Raw genomic sequence first — 19,496 nt, 5'->3', positions numbered from 1 at the left:
TCTTAGCTTTTTAAATGAGAAATATTTTAAGTATATATTCTCCCTTAGTAGAAATTTAAAAATCAGTTTAATAATTCTGAAAGATGGCCTACAGTTAATGTTGTTTTTGCAAAGTTGGATTCTTTCCTAGAATAACTGGTTTTTACAAAGTTTTAATTACAAAATACAAGTTTACCAAAAAATTACATCATACAAGCATACCTCCACCTTGAAGCAAAAGCCCCATAAAGGCCTAGTACTTCAGAATGCATACAACCAAAAAGGTTAGCTAGATAAACCATACGTTTAAGAACATACAAGCCAACAGAAGGGATCTATGAAGGATAATCACCTTAAGAGAAAAAACTTTGTGCAGATGACACTGGTTCAAATGCATTCCCTTGGGGAAAAAAAATCAACTCTGTAAAGATAGCAGATGGATTTGTTTAAATAGTAATAAAATTAACGAGGGACTTTTAATAACCATTACAAATTATCAAGCATGCAACCATACTACAACAAAAGGTATTTTTTTTTTTTTTTTTTTTGCCCATACAGCATGTATGTCAGATACTGACAGATGGAAATTTCAAGCTTTTTAAATTCATTGGCATTTAGATCTAATGATATAACATAGCGTGGGAGAAAACTGTTTTTACTTTCAGGTCGGCAAGAAAGTCAAAGAGCTTCCAAGGGCTTACCACTGGTGGATCAACGGATGCTGGTGGTTGTACTTGTAGGTTTACCGCAACAGTCTGTGGAGGAGGAAGAGTCTGAAATGGCAACTGGACCAAAGCTTCTGCAGCTGGAAGCTCCTCTTCTGACACCAAAGCATTCTGCACCAAAACCTGGCCCTGGGACAGAATTTCAGGCTGCACTTGTAAAGATTGCATAGACTGCAAGGGCAGTGGTGGAATCTGAGCTGGAGGAGATGTCGACATCTGCGGAGGGGTTGCAATTGGGATTGGAGAGGACTGCAGGGTTGAATATTGCTGGTGTGATGCTGGAGACACAATCTGCTGACCTGGGGACACCAAGGTGGACTGCTGAACTGGGCCAATGTGTACAACAGGGGAAGCTGGAAGTGGAAGATGGGATGGAAGATTCAGCTGTGCTGTAGGTTGCACCTGATTAGCAGTGGACTGCTGCAAGTTTGACCCTGGCTGGAGAGCTGATGACACAAGTGGGTGTGGCTGAATAAGTGCTTGTGGATGAATAATTATAGTAGGAGACTGACTTGGTGAATGAGGTGGTGGAGGAGACACCACTACAGACTGCTGTGCTGACTGTGACTGGCTAGGAGACACTGGTAAAGGAGGGGGATGACTCTGAATTGGGGAACAATGCTGTGACTGGGCACTACTGGGAGCTGGAGGCAGGCCGTGGTTTTGGAGTGGTAAACAGTGCTGGGATGGTGGTGGGTCTTGAGTTGGACTTTGAAGTGTGATTGGCTGAATTTGCTGTTGCTGCTGCTGTAGCATCAGCTGATGGTGGGAAACTTTGGGAGGTGGTGAATGAAGAGGAATCTGCTGATGTTTTATTAGAGGATGAGGCTGAATTGGAGGATATGAAGCTGTGAGAGAAAAAAATGACAATTAGTATTTATTTCAAAAGTAATCACATAAATTTTAAAATAAATCTAAATGAGGAACGTTTTCGCATCAGAAGGTCATAATCATCAGAAATCTATTACAAGTCTTCCCAACAAGAATGGCTCAAAAATGTAATGACAAACAACTTTTCCTTGGAAAACTACATAATTTCATAAAACAAACTGTACTGTGATAAGTTCCAAAAGAAAACTGCCTAAAACAATTGATTCATAAATCTGAATCTACATGATTTATTCTTATTAAATTTTATATGTCACCAGAATATTTCCATTAACTTTTAACAAAGTTTATCCACTTGAATTCCTTCTCTGGGAAGAAGAGGAGTGTAACTGAACAAGTGTAATATAAATAAAGATAACTTCAAAATCATAAAATAAAGGTCTCATCCTTTCTAATCCATGTCTAAACATTCTTCCAACTAACAGTCAATGTAATTACCTATAAAGCTTCCCAAATAAGTTCCCCAATTTGAACCGAGATGAATAGTTGGTACTATTTGACCCAGGAAAATATTTTGTATAAAAAGTTAATTCACTTAAGCAAAATACACGTGTGAATCCTACAGCATGGTTAAATAATCACAGTAACTAAGAAATGAAATTTCAGGGGCCATTCCAAATCCAGGAGACCAATAGTTTTGCTTGCAGAAAAAATGACGCAATCAGCCATGCTGTCTAGACAAATGATCTTGTTTTACTTCTCTCTCCCACATACACTAAAAGAAACCTACAGTAATCTATAAGTGATAATACCAGTTTTCTCCACAAGGGAGCCACTCATAACAGGAAATATATATGTAAGAATTAGCAAAATCAAGTAGACAGTAGTTTCCACATCATTATGCCTCCTCTGCATACTGACTGGTGCATATGTTCACACAGAGGGAGATGCTGGTGAAATCCTCTCTATCTAAATAAGAATGGAAACTGGGTTCACCAGAAGATAAACTGAAGATTACTTAATATTAATACCATGTAACATTATCACATTTAAAATATACCTAAAGACAGGCAAAACTTTTTTCTTAATCTCAGACTGTAATGCCTTTTATCTATTTTTACATTCAACCATTATTTGTGACAAAGACCTTATAAAAAATTCTAACAAATTTTTTTCAACCTTTCTGTATTTGGTTCATTATTATTTGAAATTATGGAGATTCTTTAAGGAAATTAACATCTGATTAACATCTCAAGAAAGAAGCATTTAGAAGGTTCAACAAATACCCACGAATTGTTAAAAACAAAATGGAAATTAGATCTAAAATTTCATCTAACAAAGTAATTTTCATATAACTAGACTAGCATCTCAAACTAAGACTGAAAATTTTATGTCAGCACTTTATAAATGTGTTGATAAAGACTCTCTATTATAGAGTATTCAAAAAAATCTTGGACTTTATTATAGAGTACCTTTCCACCAAGGGGCTTAAGATGCTTTCACATCTCTCTCCTTTGTACTCACAAAATGCCTGTTGAGTAGGTACCCTTTTACAGATAAGGAAATAGAGGTTTAGCAAAGGCCCACTTTAATTCAATTTTTAAGTTATAATTAAAATTTACCATATTCTTGAAGTACAATGGAGATTATATTCATGGGAATAAAAAGTCTTTCTTTGCTCTAGCAAGTAAGCAATCTTTGCCTTCTAGAGCTGGTAATTCAATACAGTAATAGTTATCCTTTCACCTAAATAAAATTTTTCTTTGATCAGAAATCAAAATGAGTCTATATATTTTATATTAGTCCATTAAGTCCAACTGACAAGCACATATACTACAGAATAACTGAGGATATCTTAAACAATACTTCCATATAAGAAAAGTCCTAGTGTTCTGGAGAATCATGACGTGTGTTAATTTCTCTGATTTTAATAAACACTTTAGTATTGTCAGGGTGGCCTTGTAACTGGAGAATTAATGATTGGCATCATCTCTCACATATGCAGCAGAACCTTTTATTATTGCAAATAATTAAATATATTATTGTAAATTATTAAATATATTACTTCATTCAGTAGTTACTACAACCCCACGAAGTACATAGGGTACTATACTAATCCAGTATATTTCAAGTGAAGAAACTTTCAGTAGTGAAGTGACTTGCCTAAAATCACCTGGCTATTAAGAGGCAGCGCTGGGTATAAAAGAATCCACAGTCTTAGCTGAGTCTAGGTTCCTATTATGGTCTGAATGTATGTGTCCCCCAAAATTCATGTTGAAGCCCTAACCCTTAATGTGACTGTGTTTGGTAAGGGGGCCTCTAAGGAAGTAATTATGGTTAAATGAGGTCAAAAGGGTGAGGCCCTGACCCAACAGGATGAGACAGAAGAGAACTCGATATCCTCTCTTCCTGCACTCAGATGAAAGACTGTATGAGGACACACTAGAAGGCAGCCATCTGCAAGCCTGAAAGAGAGCGCTCACCAAAAACCAAACACTGCCAGTTCTTGATCTTGAGCTTCCCAGCCTCCAGAACTGTGAGAAGATAAATTTCTGTTGCTTAAGCCAGTGGTACCCAACCATTCTGGCACCAGGGACCACTTTCATGGAAGACAATTTTTCCAGGGACGGGGAGGGGGGCAGATATGGTGGTTCAGGCCGTAATGTGAGCAATGAGGAATGGGGAGCGGGAGATGAAGCTTCACTACTCACTCACCTGCCGCTCACCTCCTGCTGTGTGGCCTGATTTCTAACAGGTCGAGGACTGCTACTGGTCCGTGGACTGGGGGTTGGGGACCCCTGGTTTAAGCTATCTAGGCCATGGTATTTTTTTATGATAGCCTAAGCAGACTAATTAGTCTTTTCACTACATACTGGATTAATGTCTGCAAAAAAAGATGCATATTTTTTCTAACTTATTTCATAAAAGCTCTAAAGACTGAGCTCTAATATAGTTCATGATAATTTCCAGACATTTGGTTAAAGTTTGCCTTTATTTTATATATTAAAAATAGGATTAATAAATATCAAGTGGGAATTCCACCCTCAAGAAGAAATGATGAAGAAAACTAAATGATGTTAGCACCCTAGAAATACATGTAAGGAAATAATAACCATGTCTGTTATATGTCTATTATAATAATTACTAGACTATACTATGTTAGAATACAAGCAGATTTTTTAATACTTGAAAGTGACCTGCAGGAGCAAGCATTTTTCTAATTGAAGAAAAGGACAAATTACCAATTCAAGAATCTCAAAAAAAAAAAAAAAAAAATCTTAGCTTCAGATTAACTCCATACCAACAAGAGCAGAAAAACTAAAAGAGTAGAAAAATTATAACTGCTGCCTTGCCAGAAGATACAAATTGCTTTGAATAACTGCATTTTTAAGTTAAAATTGAATTTTTAAGTTTGGAAGCTGCAAAGGTTTATGTGGCTTAGGGTGTTCCATTTGGTTTTATTTCTAAAAAGTAACACCACAGAAAACTGGAGTTTGGTTAATACACATAAGCTCTAAATCTGGAATTGCAATTGTCCTGAAGTCTCAGGATGGTGTAAGGCCCTCTTACTCTTAGATGGTTTTAGCTTACTGGTCTCCTCCATACTTACATAAAATATTGGCCATCAGAGGAAGGCAACTAGAAAGATATTATCACACTATCAATGAAAAGGGGAAGAGTAAGTGTTAACTTAGAACCAGATATTGTGAGTTCAGGGGGAATGAAAATCCAAAAACAGATCTCTTTGCTTGAACTAACCCTGAAAGAGTTCCTACCTTTCTCTTTGAAAGGAAATTAACCTACCCTCCATTATAATCTATCAAAACTATAGAAATCAATATAAATTGTCCCCTGAGCAGTCATTCCAAGCACAGTGGGTCACTGCCTCTCCACACTAACTCCTTCCATCAACACTGGCCAGGGAATTCCCTGGCGTTCCAATGGTTAGGACTCTGCGCTTTCACTGCCGAGGGCATGGGTTCAACCTCTGGTTGGGTAACTAAGATCCCACAAGCCATGGAGCGCAGCCAAACAGAAAACAAAACAAAGAAAAACAGTGGCCAGAGGCTGGTTTGAGGCTAAGAATACTCTGGACAATACAGTACAAAAATCCTGTTATCATGCCATATAGATAGCAGGACCTTGCACACAGATGTTTATAAAAAAGAATTCACATCTAACCATACTATGAGTGGATTTATTATTTATACATTCTAACAAACCCTTCACTTATCTAAGATTCAGATTGAAGAATTCTAACCAGTGATACCTAGTTAGTACAAATGGAAAAAACTGTGCTATAACTTCCAAAATCCAAATGGAAAAAAAAAATCAACTATTAATCCAACAAATATTTACTATTGTCCACCTATTATAGATATAAGTACATATAAGGCATAACTTGGTGCTGTCAAGATAAAAGAATGAAAAGGTTAATCTGAAAAAGGATTAAAAGACTTAATAAATGTAAAGTACCTGACACTACCCTCAAAGAGCTTACTTACTGTCTAGTAGAAAAGCTAAGATCACTAAGTATATAAGTAACTATAAAAGAAAAAGTACCACAAAGAAATATAAAAATGCTATACAAGGGACTTCCCTGGTGGTCCAGTTAAGACTCCGCACTCCCAATGCAGGGGGCCCAGGTTCGATCCCTGGTCAGGGAACTAGATCCCACATGACACAACCAAGAGTTCACATGCCGCACCTAAAGATCCCACATGCTGCAACTAAAAGATCCCCGCATGCTGCAACTAAGACCCAGTGCAGACAATTAAATAAGTAAATATTTTTTAAATGCTATACAAGTTCAGAAGGAGAGATTTCTAACTAGGGGAATCAAACAATTCCAAGATCTTGAGATTGCGTGATGCAGAGAACGTTGGCAATATCAGCACAGAAGAAACATAAAAAGAGAAAAGGCAACCTTCAGCAGTGCAAAATGAATCTTTAAAAAGTAATGCGAAAAAAAGAAAAAAGTAATGCATAATTATAAAAGGATAGAAAGAAGATGCTTACCTGATGAGGCTGGATCAAAGGAAGATTTTTTTTTTTAATGTAACATATGTGAGGTATCTAGCCCAGTGCGTCACACACACAACACACACACACACACACACTTTCAATAAACAATAGTTAAACTGGTATAAAAACATATGTAGAGGGCTTCCCTGGTGGCGCAGTGGTTGAGCGTCCACCTGCCGATGCAGGGGACACGGGTTCATGCCCCGGTCTGGGAGGATCCCACATGCCGCAGAGCGGCTGGGCCCATGAGCCATGGCCGCTGAGCCTGCGCGTCCGGAGCCTGTGCTCCGCAATGGGAGAGGCCACAACAGTGAGAGGCCCGCGTACCAAAAAAAACAAAAACAAAACAAACAAACAAACAAAAACCATATGTAGATATATTAAGAATAGGAGAGATCTAAGTATGCTTAAGAAGCAAAAGAAAGGATCCAGCATGAGGGAGACAAAAGATGCTATAATAACTATGAAAGAAAGTAAGGAGTCAGTAAAAAAGATGCAATCAATGACACAAGGAAATAGTGCTAACTTTAAAGAAGAAAGCAGATAATTCCTTATCCTATTAGAAGTGAAGAAAGCTCAACACTGAGAAATTCTGAGATGAACAGAAGACACGGTAAGGAAACTCAGTCTGCACGGCCCCAGAATTTCCAGCATGAGAACCATGAAGCAACATTATCTGTAGATGGCAGAGGGAGCACACATGGGATTCAAAGGCTGATGAAAATGAAAACGACTTAGTTGATTCCCGGACATTTGCCTCTCAGAGATGAAATCAAAGATGGAAAAATAGCAACATGGTGAGGAAAATAATTATGCATAATCCTTATTTTTGGAAACTGATAAATTCCTTCCACTAATGACAATGTTAAAGAAAAATACATACTTGCTTTTTTTAAAAAGCTTTTAATTTTGTTCCACTAAAGCACATTAAACAAACCACAGGCAAATTATTTTAAAGCTAAAAGGTTTTATCGACATAACAGCAGACCAGCACATGATGAAGATGTTAATCAAATGTCAACTGATCCAAAAAATCTATTTTATTATTATAATTTGTTTTAGCTGTTGGGCTCTTTTGATTTCTCTTTTTTCAAGCTACACTACTGTTCTTTTGTTAACTTAGAAAATTCACATTTTAAAATGTTTTAAAAGTATTCTCGTTCAAGTAATGGACATCTTTTGTTTTGCTCTGCCTGCTAAGAAAATGAATAATGCAACTGTTTTCAACAAAAGCTTTATCCCACCTGGTGCTATTAACTGGTGAATACTTGATGTCCGGGTGACAGCTGTGCTTCGTGATTCCAGACTTGGACTTTCTCCTTTCTTATTACTTTCTGGAGAAGGATCTCGTTGGCTGATTTTAGAACTGGTCACTGTTGTTTTGTTATGACAAATTGTCAATGACTGAGTTTGACTAGTACTTTTTGGCGGACCATTTTGTGAGCTAGATAATACACCCAACTTCTGGCTGCGTAATGTTAAATTCTGAACCTAAGAACCACATAACAAAAAATAAGGATGAAACAGATGGTATTAATTGATGTGGTAATCACTACCATTATAACAACAATGACAACACATTTATATTATGCTTTTTATATTATGCATAAAGCTACAAGCACTTGAAACAACTAATTAACCCTGAAGGAAAGGGGAGCTATTATTCTAAGTAATCATATCTTAAACATTAAGTGGCAATTTTTTTAAAAAGACATTAAGGAAAAGAATCGTTAAGAACTAAATGAAAATAGAATATATATATATATATATACACACATATATATATTGCAAATGAACTATCAATATGAGGAAATTACTCTGCAACATACTGCATTTTAAAGTTACCAGGTCAGAGACAGTCAAAAGGAAGGAGAACGAGGAAGAGCATTCCAGGCAAAAAGGAAAACTTGAGCAAAGCTGCAGAGGTGGGAGAGCCCAGGGTGTGGAGGGAAGAATGAGCAATTCCTTCTACTTCACTGAGTTCTCCATGACAGGATTGTGAAACATTTTAAGGCTACAAGTCCCTCATAAACTTGTGAGAAATTACTACGCACAATTAGGATAGTGTGGATATAATATTGCTATCTTAATAAAGATCAGAAAGATAACAAAAAAAGCAAGTTAATAGGTCTATAGAGATTATAAGGGAACATTAATCTTCTAAGTAAGAAGACAAATTCATGAAATCACCTACCCCATTGTGATAATTATGAAAAGCATTTCCTATTAACTAACTTTAAAGAGTTAGTGAGATTTTGTTGTGGTGGTTATGAAACACTCATTTGCCTTTGAGAGCTAGATCCCATGAACTAAAGACATTGTGCATGGCCTTGAAATGGTTTACATGATGACTCCTATCTACACCGGGGCTATGCTAAACACACTGCCAGTCTGGATGGTGGCAAGGATTATCCCAATTACTCTCACCTGAGGTCTATAACATTTTCAAACAGCAAGGCAAAAATGCCTCTCCAATAGCTTCCTAACCTTTTGCCTCAGAAATGAATGCACCTAAAACATTTATGCTAGCACTGACCCTGGGAGGGAAACTGAAGTAAGAGAGATTCTAAAGTAACAAATATATTGCTGCTTTATGGATGTTCTTCAGTTTCATGTGTGTTCTGTCTCTACAGCTGTATCATTAACTGATGCTCTATACCTTCTCTTTCCAAGTGCCAATGCAGTGTTCAGCCAACAGCAGATGCTGAATAAATGTTTACTTCAGGGCAGCTGAAGTTTTAATCAGTTCTATTCTAAGCTACTGAAAGAATTTTCTAAGTGAGATCATATGGAGCAACTTCTCTGATTTTTGTCAAATATTTCACAGCATTGTAAATGGACTAATTACTGCTGTATTACTGAAATTTAATGCGAAGATAAAATATGCTAAAATCCAGATTTCTCAGCTTGCCACTCAAAGCCCTCCACAGTCTGGGCCCAAACTGCTTTGAGTCCCTTTTTCCACTATTTATTTCACAATCCTCATACTCTAGCCAAACTGTTCTGCTCACCCTTCTCCAAACATACCTTGCACTGTCTTCATTTAGAGCCCTTGCTCAAATTCCTCTTTCCTCAATGCTGTCTCTTGAAGCCCAACACAGTGCTCAAGACCATTAAAATTCCTACCCATTCTCCCAAAGAAACCTCTCGAAGTCCCTGGTTAGAAATAATTTCTCCTCCCCTCTATGCTTTTCCCATAGAATTTGGATCATAGTGGCCTATACCAATGACAAACATCTAGCTTGGTTTAGAATTACTAATGTCTGTGTCTGTGAAATACTGAGACTCTGACTGGCAGGCTCTCATCTCTGACATTCATTTTTGTACTCCCCGCAATTCCGGCTGCAGACATAACAGAAACTACACAAGTCTGAGGTATTCTCCTATATCTGATTCTGAAAAATGTATTGCATGGATTTTGTTGCTCTTGTTGTTGTTAAGTATCTTGTTTTATTTATGGTTTTCTTAAGCTAACATTAAAATCTGTTCATGTTTTACCAAAAGAAATCTCAACAAATGTCTAGCAGAGGAATATTAAAATCTCTCAGGAAGCAAGGGAAAAACAGCAAGAAATTTAACATCTGCCATAAATAATGTATAAGGTGGACCACAGAATGATGGTAATCAAGGTCTGAACTATAACCTGAAAAACAAAAGCTTTCCTTCAAAGGAAAAGCATATTCAAAGTAAATGAAGATCTGACACAGTGAACCCTTAAGCTGTAGCAGTCCATTTCTATAGAATAATATATTTTTCTTCTAATTTTCCTTTTGTTTTCTGGAATTCTGGAAGAAAACGTATGCATGTGCGTATTATATACCATATGTTATTTATATGAATAGATAAATTTTAGTATATGGCTTTACTATCTATGGTCATCTTGGCTTAAATATTTACAATAAATTCCAAACATGTAAACTATACTCCTAAAGCATATACAGAGCTAACTGAGCTGTTAATAGATCACATATTCAGATTTCCTTGACAGAGCTTCACTTTTAAAAAGAACCCACCCTTTCTAAGATAAAGAATATTATGGCATCTAATGCCCAACTTTAATTTCATCTGAACTTTTCCTGTGATCAGTTTGGGGAAACTTTCTGACTTTTGAAAAAGTCTAGATTTCCCACAAAGTATTTTTGCTAATTTCACACCTTACATTTTTATAGTGGATTATCCAAATACCCTCACGTCAGTTTTTTAATTTGGATCTAACAAATAATGTGTGAATTATCATAGGATCTCTTCTTTGTACATAAGGAAATTAAGAGTTCATGTCACACTGCCAGCAGTAGAACTGTTTCTAGCTTTTAAATTTAAAAGGCTGTTTTCTCCTCAATTCTTACAGAATTGCCCAGAGAGCCTTGGTAAGATTTCTTACTTTTCTATAACATACTTTTAGTCTTATGATATCTTTCTGAAAGTCACATTTTTTTTTCATGATAAGGAGAAGAGATGGAGCATTTAAAATGGTAAGATATTCCAAATTTCTCATTTTTTTACAGTATGCTATAAATTTTAATACTGAGGAAAAATTAACTGTTATACTGACTTTTGTCAGTTAAAGAGTACTAAAATAAAACTTCAAATTTGGTATTTCTCAATTACAAACAAATTAAATGTTTTAAAAACTGCAAATATATGTTTAAAAATTAACAAAGTAGAGCACAAGTTTTTCAAAACTAACAGCCCTGAACTTGAGGAAAGTTACCACTGGAATATTCAAAATATTAGCATCACCTACCACTGTCAGCCTCATTCACTGCCACTTCTAAAGCACAGCAAAGAAAAACATTAGTAGAGAAGTTCCTAAAGGTCAATCCATCCCTCTAGTTCCTCAGTCTATCCTTGAATTGAGTCAGATTATTAGAAAGCCACATACCTATACACATCAAACTGGACCCCAAAGAGCTAATTCTACAAATTACTTTGACTATGAGAACCCACAAAACAGACTGTGCTCTAGAGAGTTTGTTAGTTGTATTTTCCTAATAACTGGTTTATTTTACCTTGGAAACTGCAAATCCTTTAAATGGTTGAGCTTCTCTCTTCACTACTAGCTACATGAAAGCTAAGAACCAAATTCATGACTCATCTTTAGACAGTGCATAACAAAAACAGTAATTAGTAGCATGTGATATCTTATGTGCCAGGCACTATGCTGAGTGCTTTATTTATGATTACTGTCTCATTTATTCCTTATAACAACTCTGAGCTATTACTTCCAGTTCACAGTGAAGAAACTGAGGCTTAGCATAAGTAATAACAGCTAACATTTAGTGAGTGCTCACTAGGTAACAGACACTGTTCTGTTTAATCCTCATTACAACCCTACGAAGCAATACATTTATTTTATTTTATATCGTTGAAACTGAGATTTAAGGACATACAATGAGAAGGTGGTAGAACATGTATTTGAATCCAGAGAATCTGGCTCTAGAGTCCAAACTTATAAACACCATGCTATACTATGACCTATCCAAAATCAATCAACTGGCAAGTGACAAAGCAACTGTTGCTGAAGTCAGAATATAAACCCAGGTCTTCCTATTCTCCCCTTTGCAGAAAAAGTGCTAATGAGTACCTACAATATTCTAGACACTAAACATATATTACTCACTCTTCAACTTACCCTGCAAGTATGTATGACTATTAGAGATGTTTGGTAACTTATCTCAAGTCATACAACTAATAAATGACTGCAGTGGGAGTTGAACTTAAGCCCATGCAGGACTTCATGCATGTAATTTCAATGGCAACCACACGCCTAGCTCCATGCCACTTTATCATTCTGGAAGTTGACAGGTTTTATAAAACCAAACCAAACCAAAACAAACCAAAACAAACAGGAAGATAATATCTTCAACAAATTCATTCCACAAAGAGACATTTAAAGTTTAGAGCTGAAAAAACCTTAAAGTTAACAAAAGTCTCATTTTGTAAATATGGAAACTGAAGTCCAAATAAGTTAAGGAACTATAGAGGGTCACAGAGCACATTATGAGAAACCGGAGTTTAAATGATCACCATCTTTATATGCTGATATATGAAAATTGGACTTTGTTATTAAATAAAATAGAGATTCTATGAAAAATACCAAAGAATATTATTGCTATCTCATTTTTTACTTTTTACCAGATGACTGAGATTATTAAATTAAAAATTCGAAGCCAAGGATGACCTTGAGATATACCAATTTTTGCCATATGCAATCCAAAACATTATCTATGGAAAAATATCAAAATGGTATCATACAATATAAAAGTCTACTCAACTGTTTTAATTTAAAATTTACTCAATTTCATTCATTTTTATTAACTTTACTGAGGTGTGACTTACATACAATAAAATGAATGAACCAGTTCAATAAGTTTTGACATTATGTATATACCATGTTACCACCACCCCAATCAAGATATAGAACATTTCCATCACTCATACCCCTTCCCAGTCAATCGCCCCCACCTTCTGCCTCAGGTAGCACAAATCCATTTTTTTCACTATAGATTAGTTCTGCCTGTTCAGAAATTTCATATAAATAGAGTCGCAGAGTATTGCACTCTGTGATGTCTGGCATCATTTACTAATTATAATGTTTCTGAGATGTACCAGTAGTTTCTTCCTTTTTATTTCTGAGTAATATTCCACAATATGTTTATCCATTCACCAGTTAAAAGACAGTGGTTACTTCCAGTTTGGGGCTATTCTGAATAGAGCTGCTACGAACATTCATTTAAACATCTTCATGTGGATATATGTTTTCAAATCTCTCAGGGTTAACATCTAGAAGTGGAATTGCTGGGTAACATGTTAAGCATATGTTTAACTTTATAAGAAAACTTTTTCAAAGTGGTTGTACTCTTTTACACTTTCACCAGCCACATATGATAGTATGGTTCCTCCACATTCTCACCAAAATGTGGCATTTTCAGTCTCCTTCATTTCAGACATTCTAGTGAGTGTGTAGTGATATTCACTGTGGTTTTGATTTATATTTCTAGGAAGATTAATCATGTCGAGCATTTTTTCATGTGCTTCTTGGCCTTTCGCATATCTTCTGTGAAGTGTTCAAATTTCTGCCCATTTTTAACTGAACTGTTCATGATCTTATTACTGAGTTGTAAACCCACTTTATATATTCTGAATACAAGTCCTTTGTCAGATATATGTATTGTGAACATTTTCCCTCAGTCTGTGGCTTTGCCTCTTTGTTTTTGTAGCAATGCCTTTTGAAGAACAGTTTTTAAATTTTGATAAAGTCCAATTTATCATTCTTTTCTTTTACAGTTAATGCTTTTTGTGTCCTATCTGAGAAAGCTTTGCCTACCCTGGAGTTGTAGAGATATCCCCTGTGTTTTCTTCTAGAGGTTTTATAGTTTTGTCTTTTGTCTTTAGGTCTACATTACTTCTGGTTTATTTTTGTGAATGGTGTAAGGAGAAAATTAAAGTTCATTTTTTCCATAGTACCAAACAAAGTATAAACAAAAAACTGAGTAACATTCTGCTCAATTTTTTAAGTTTAAAGTTTACCCAGCTCATTTTTAAATTTAAAAGTCATCGTGACATGGTTATTACCTAACTGCTTACAAAGGAATCTAAAGAATACATCTCACATAATAAATCTGCTTTACAATAAAACTAAACATACAACGTCATAGCAAAACGTATTAACTTTCACTAATGTCAAATAACCTAAATATCCCTGTTTAATGGCATTATAATTTCTATAAAACCAAAAAATTTTCTTGAAGTTCTCACCGGATTAAATGTTGATCTGAAATGTGTGACAAAGAGCACTGAAACTATCAGTAACTTAAACACAAATGTATGTTTACCTTTAGCCTGAAGACCCAGACCTTAAGTACCACATTATGAAGCTAGACAAGCTCACCTGAGTAGCTGCAGACTGACAGGAAGATGACGATGACGACGAGACAACAGGAATGTCAGACTGTACAGCAGCCACAGTGGTAGCGGGTGTGAAAATCAGCTGTACAGACAGAAAAACCAAAAAAATACCCTAAGACAAAAGAACATGTCCCACACACAATGTATAGCAGGCAAGAGAGACTGAAATTTGTGACAGAAAGACAATGCAGTTTAGGATTGTCTCCTAAGCAAAAGGTCTTACATGACAAGGAGAACTTTTTGATAATAGAGAACTCAAAAGGAAAAAAAAAAACCAGAAACATTTTTGAAACAGCTCATGATTCTGATGAGTAGAAAATAAATCAGTGCTCAAAAAAGAAAATGTATTTTGGCAATATGAAATCCTCATACCAAATTTTTCCCCAAATAAGCTATTATACTTAAACTTTTCCCAGCTCAAAACTATTGTGGCAGGATTCCTAAAATGGAAGTTAGAATAGGCAACCATAGTCACTGCTCTTGAATGCAAACTAAATTTCAGTGAGAAACATGAAAAGAAACACCAAAAAGTCTTTTCAGTCCTCTTTACCCCAAAGGATAACTATGCCACATGCTACGTTACAATATTTCACTCAGCTACACAGGATCTGTGTAGTACAAACCTAGGTTGCTCTTGATTTTAAAACTATTTGTAAAGAAATATTCATTCTAAATGTAAATGCCACAACATGTTAAAAGTCAACAACAAAGCAGCCTGCAAAAAAAAACTTCACATCAAAAAAAAAAAAAGAAAAGAAAAAGAAAGGAAAGACATACTTGATTTATTTAATTATCACCATCTCTTTTCAAATACTTTTTTTTCAATACTGAAACAGAATGCCATTAATTAAAAAAGGCAATACAATCCACTCAGAGATTATCCAATCCAATTTAGTAAATTATGACAGTTGTTTCAAAGAACCTGTGAATACTCTATCTCAAAATTGCATCAAGTTATACAGTTCCTCAAAAGCCATTTCTGTTTAAATTAAAATTACCAATTAAAGGATCATTTAAACTTCAGTTCTTTACATACTAAATTTAAGTGAATTAAATAACAAGTATAACTTTCACAAGAAAGTAATTTCCAGTACAAACAGCTAAAAGCACTATACCTAAAAAGATGTTCTATCTAGCGTGAACCATATGAAACTGACAGTTTTAGAAGTCAAAAACGGTCCAGTAGCAACCATTTCAAATGGTTCTCCCTAATTCTGAAGTATATTACTGATTAAATAAGATCTCATGGGGAAAAAACCCAGAAATATGGTAATGTCTATTGAATAGTCTGTAAATAAAAAGAGGGTCATATCATTGTTTCCTGTTAGAAATATGATGGAAACCTTCTTTGCAATTTTAGTGTAGAACTGGGGATCCAGATATATATTCAGTTCACTGGATAAAAGAGAATATAAATAAATACATATCAGGGACAAAGTTCTTCTCTAGCTACCTGTAAAGACATCAAATAAAGTAAATGTCAACCAATTTTTACATTCCTTAAAGAAGGCTCAAGAAGTAAATTAGGAAATCAGTAGATAACACAATAGCCAAATTAACATTCCTGTATTAACAAAAGATCAAAGTGAGCATAGGAACACAAATCACCTTGCAGATTTTAAGACGGGAATAACCAAAGCTAAGACTCATCTGGTAAATTATCACGAACTCCAATCCAGATTTCAGAAGATCCCACAATATAAATTCTAATTTATAGTTAACAACCAAGTTTTTTATGTTTCTAACAATTTCATCAAATCTAAGATGTCAAAGATATACGGTGATTTTATGTATCACTACAAGCACCAACTACAACCGTAAGATGCCATCAATTATAAAATGCATCTCAGTTTCAGAGATGTTAAAATATGAAAAAGGGTTTGAAATCAAAGAAATTTGATATTAAAAATTAATCACTCCTATGTTACAGAATCTGTTAGCTCCCTAATGCTGCTAATTACTATTTGATACACCAAGAAGGCCTACCAATTAAAGGTAGAATTTTTCATGACATAAATGTATAAGAAATAGGCACATACACAAAAATTTTGTTAAACATTTCTTAAATATTAAAAATGCCTCCTATTGCATCAAATCAAGAAACATTTTGATCTCTCTCAAGTCTTTAAACACTGAAAAAATCTGGTAGCTCATATCTTACCATTTGAGCTCGGAGATACATTTGAGCTTGGCTTGCCGTTAGGGTAGGGGAGGTACTCCCTAGTAACATAGTCTGTTGGGTAATACTGCCACTGGTAGAACTGGAAGCCTGGGAACGGCTTATTAACTGTGCAGGTGTAGGAGAAGTAGAGAGGTTGATCTAAGGAAGAAAACATATCAGGTCATAGGCTTCCATTTCTTGCTTCCATGTCACTGAATTTCACCAAGCTGCAGTTAGGCAATCAATGGTATATATCGTGGCTGAGGAACCTAAGAGAGGGCTTCATCTTTGACAGACCCATCATTTCTATAGGCGATTATTTGCGCATATGCAAACAATAGCATGTACTGGTTAGTAATTAGGACAATTTTTAAGGATATCCTCATTGTGTTTCATAAGATTCCAACATCTTAAAATATCATTTCTACTATCTCCCAAAAATTAGGGCTATTGTTCCATTATTTTAATATTCCATGTAGTGACTTAAAACATTTGAATCAACAGTCTACATTATTTTGTCATTTTCTGTCACATTTCGAGGGATTTCTGAAATGAACAAAAGTTAAAACACAGATAATCCATGCACATGTACATAAACATACACGTAACATATAACTAGTATAAAATTCTCCTTCAAAAGCTCTCAGAAAAGAAGAAAATAGAATTGTTACTGGTCAAACAGACGGAAAACTCCTGAATATTGGTTACAAGATTAAATTATAAACACTAAAGCTGCTGTTAAAGAATAAACTAGTGCATGGTCTATCTCTAGGATATATAAGAGACTGGTAACTGGTTGTACCTGTGAAGGCAAACTGGGTGGGAACAGGACAAAGGGACACATGTAGACTACCACATGCATACATGCATGCATGTATTATCCATTTTAAAAATAAATAATATTTTTAACGAGAATAACATAATGCAACCTCAAATCCTTTTTATGGACAATGTAGAGAATAAAATTAAGAAATAAGAAATAGTTTATTAGATTTCTGATTCAAGGAACAAGGCAGATTGAACTAATACATCCACGTGCCCAAATGCACTCACTGAAATGCAAGATCAACATGAAAAATTATAAAAATATATAACTGAACTCAAAAAAGGGGAAGGGAGGGGGAATTCTCAGGTGCCGGAAAGGAAGAAACTCAAAGATGTAAGCTCCAGCTGACACCAAGGCAATCTAGGGAGATATTGGCCCACAGAGATAGAAGACCTGATTTTGAGCCTATTTCAGGGGGGACCTAGAAGTAAAACCTGTTTTGAGCCAAGATCCTCAAAAGGGCTCCTCAATATGTGAAAAGGAGCTGGAAAAGCTCCACCTATGCGTCCTGAGAAGCAGCAAGAAAGGTTGCTATCTGCCCTGCCCCAGGTGGAAGGAGAGAGGCTCTTATGAGAATCAAAACTCCAGGTTTGCACCACATAGGGGTACAGAATCCATATTCACACTACCTGCACAGTTCCATAATATATCCCAAAACATGAGCATTTGTACCAGTCCAGGACATTTGTTAAACTGAACAAGTGACTGGAGGAGGCTGAGTGAAGGCTATACAGAAGGACCTCTCTATACCGTTTTCATAACTTCCTGAGTTGATAACTATTTAAAAATAAAAAGTTAAATAAACTGCATAGTGGGTACACAAGTTGGTTAACTAATTATATTTATCTGTATCTTTTAAGTATTTCTTAATTTTAATAAAATACTTAAATCTGTATTTGGGTGCGTTGGGTCTTCATTGCTGCACACAGGCTTTCTCTAGTTGCAGCAAGTGGGGGCTACTCTTCGTTGCAGTGCACTGGCTTCTCAATGCAGTGGCTTCTCTTGTTGCGGAGCATGGGCTAGGCACGTGGGCTTCATTGGTTGTGGCGCGTGGGCTCAGTCATTGTGGCACGCAGGCTCTAGAGCGCAGGCTCAGCAGTTGTGGTGCACGGGTTTAGTTGCTCCACGGCATGTGGGATCTTCCCGGACCAGGGCTCAAACCCATGTCCCCTGCATTGGCAGGCGGATTCTTAACCACTGCACCACCAGGGAAGCCCTATCATTCTTTCTTAAACCAGCTTCTCCTCAAATGGCCACTGGCATCTTCTAAAAATCCCCCAAGACAGACTAATCTGGAAATCATCCTAACTCCTCCCTCTCATATAACTCACACACAAAATCAGTCACATGTCTTACTGTTTCTACACCTTTATCTTCCTCAATTTCATTTTAATTTTGAATCACATAGTTTGAGATTCTGAGCCCATAGCACTTCCATCTACATTGCTTCAACAGCTGTAAACTGATCTCTCTGCTTGGAATATTGTCTCCTCTGACTTGCCAGACAATCTTTCCCTAATTTTAATTAATAAATATTAATTAGCCATTTAAAAATCTTCTAGATAACATTCAAACTCCCCTAACTACCTCTGCAGTGTCATCTCCTTCCACTCCTCCATACATACCCTTCATATTAGCCATATGAAGCTATTTGCAGTGTCATCATGTCTCAGGCCTCTACGGCTCTGGTAACAACTCTGGACTGAACTGAGCATCACCTACCCCCATACCCCACCTCTTCCCCCTCTATGTAGTGTACAACTCTCTCTCAAAAATCACCTGCTAAGCTTTTTCAGGCATCCCAACCCCGTAGTAGAACTGACTACTCCTCTTTTGCCTATTATCTTCCATAATTTCCATATTCTTCTAGCATAAACTTCTGTCTCACTCGTCTAAACAATCATTTCTTTAAGGGTGGGGACCATGTGTTATTTATCTTCATATAACCAATATCTATGAGAGTGCCTTCATTCAATACGTTTATTAACTTAATGAATGCCATGTTATTTTAAGGCATACTTCATACTTTAAATGTAGTATATAA

General features: G+C 35.9%; 1 protein-coding gene across 5 annotated transcripts in view; it reads right to left on the bottom strand.

The window, feature by feature from the left end:
- The window catches only part of PHC3 (polyhomeotic homolog 3), an 85,505-nt gene that overhangs the window by 44,587 nt on the left and 21,422 nt on the right, over positions 1-19,496 (bottom strand). For 2 of the 5 annotated variants that reach the window (XM_060011163.1, XM_060011166.1), the window contains exons 5-9: positions 16,627-16,785; positions 14,449-14,547; positions 7,802-8,048; positions 681-1,552; positions 332-379 (exon numbers count right to left, since the gene is read on the bottom strand). In XM_060011163.1, the coding sequence (XP_059867146.1) occupies positions 332-379; positions 681-1,552; positions 7,802-8,048; positions 14,449-14,547; positions 16,627-16,785 (1,425 nt within the window). The remainder of the gene's footprint in view (positions 1-331; positions 380-680; positions 1,553-7,801; positions 8,049-14,448; positions 14,548-16,626; positions 16,786-19,496) is intronic. The other 3 variants (XM_060011164.1, XM_060011165.1, XM_060011167.1) reach the window with 3 other exon arrangements.

This window comes from Delphinus delphis, chromosome 4, assembly GCF_949987515.2.
Source record: "Delphinus delphis chromosome 4, mDelDel1.2, whole genome shotgun sequence".
In the NCBI taxonomy this organism is placed as follows: domain Eukaryota; kingdom Metazoa; phylum Chordata; class Mammalia; order Artiodactyla; family Delphinidae; genus Delphinus; species Delphinus delphis.
Note: the sequence above shows the minus strand (reverse complement) of the source record. Positions and strands in the feature narration are given on the sequence as shown.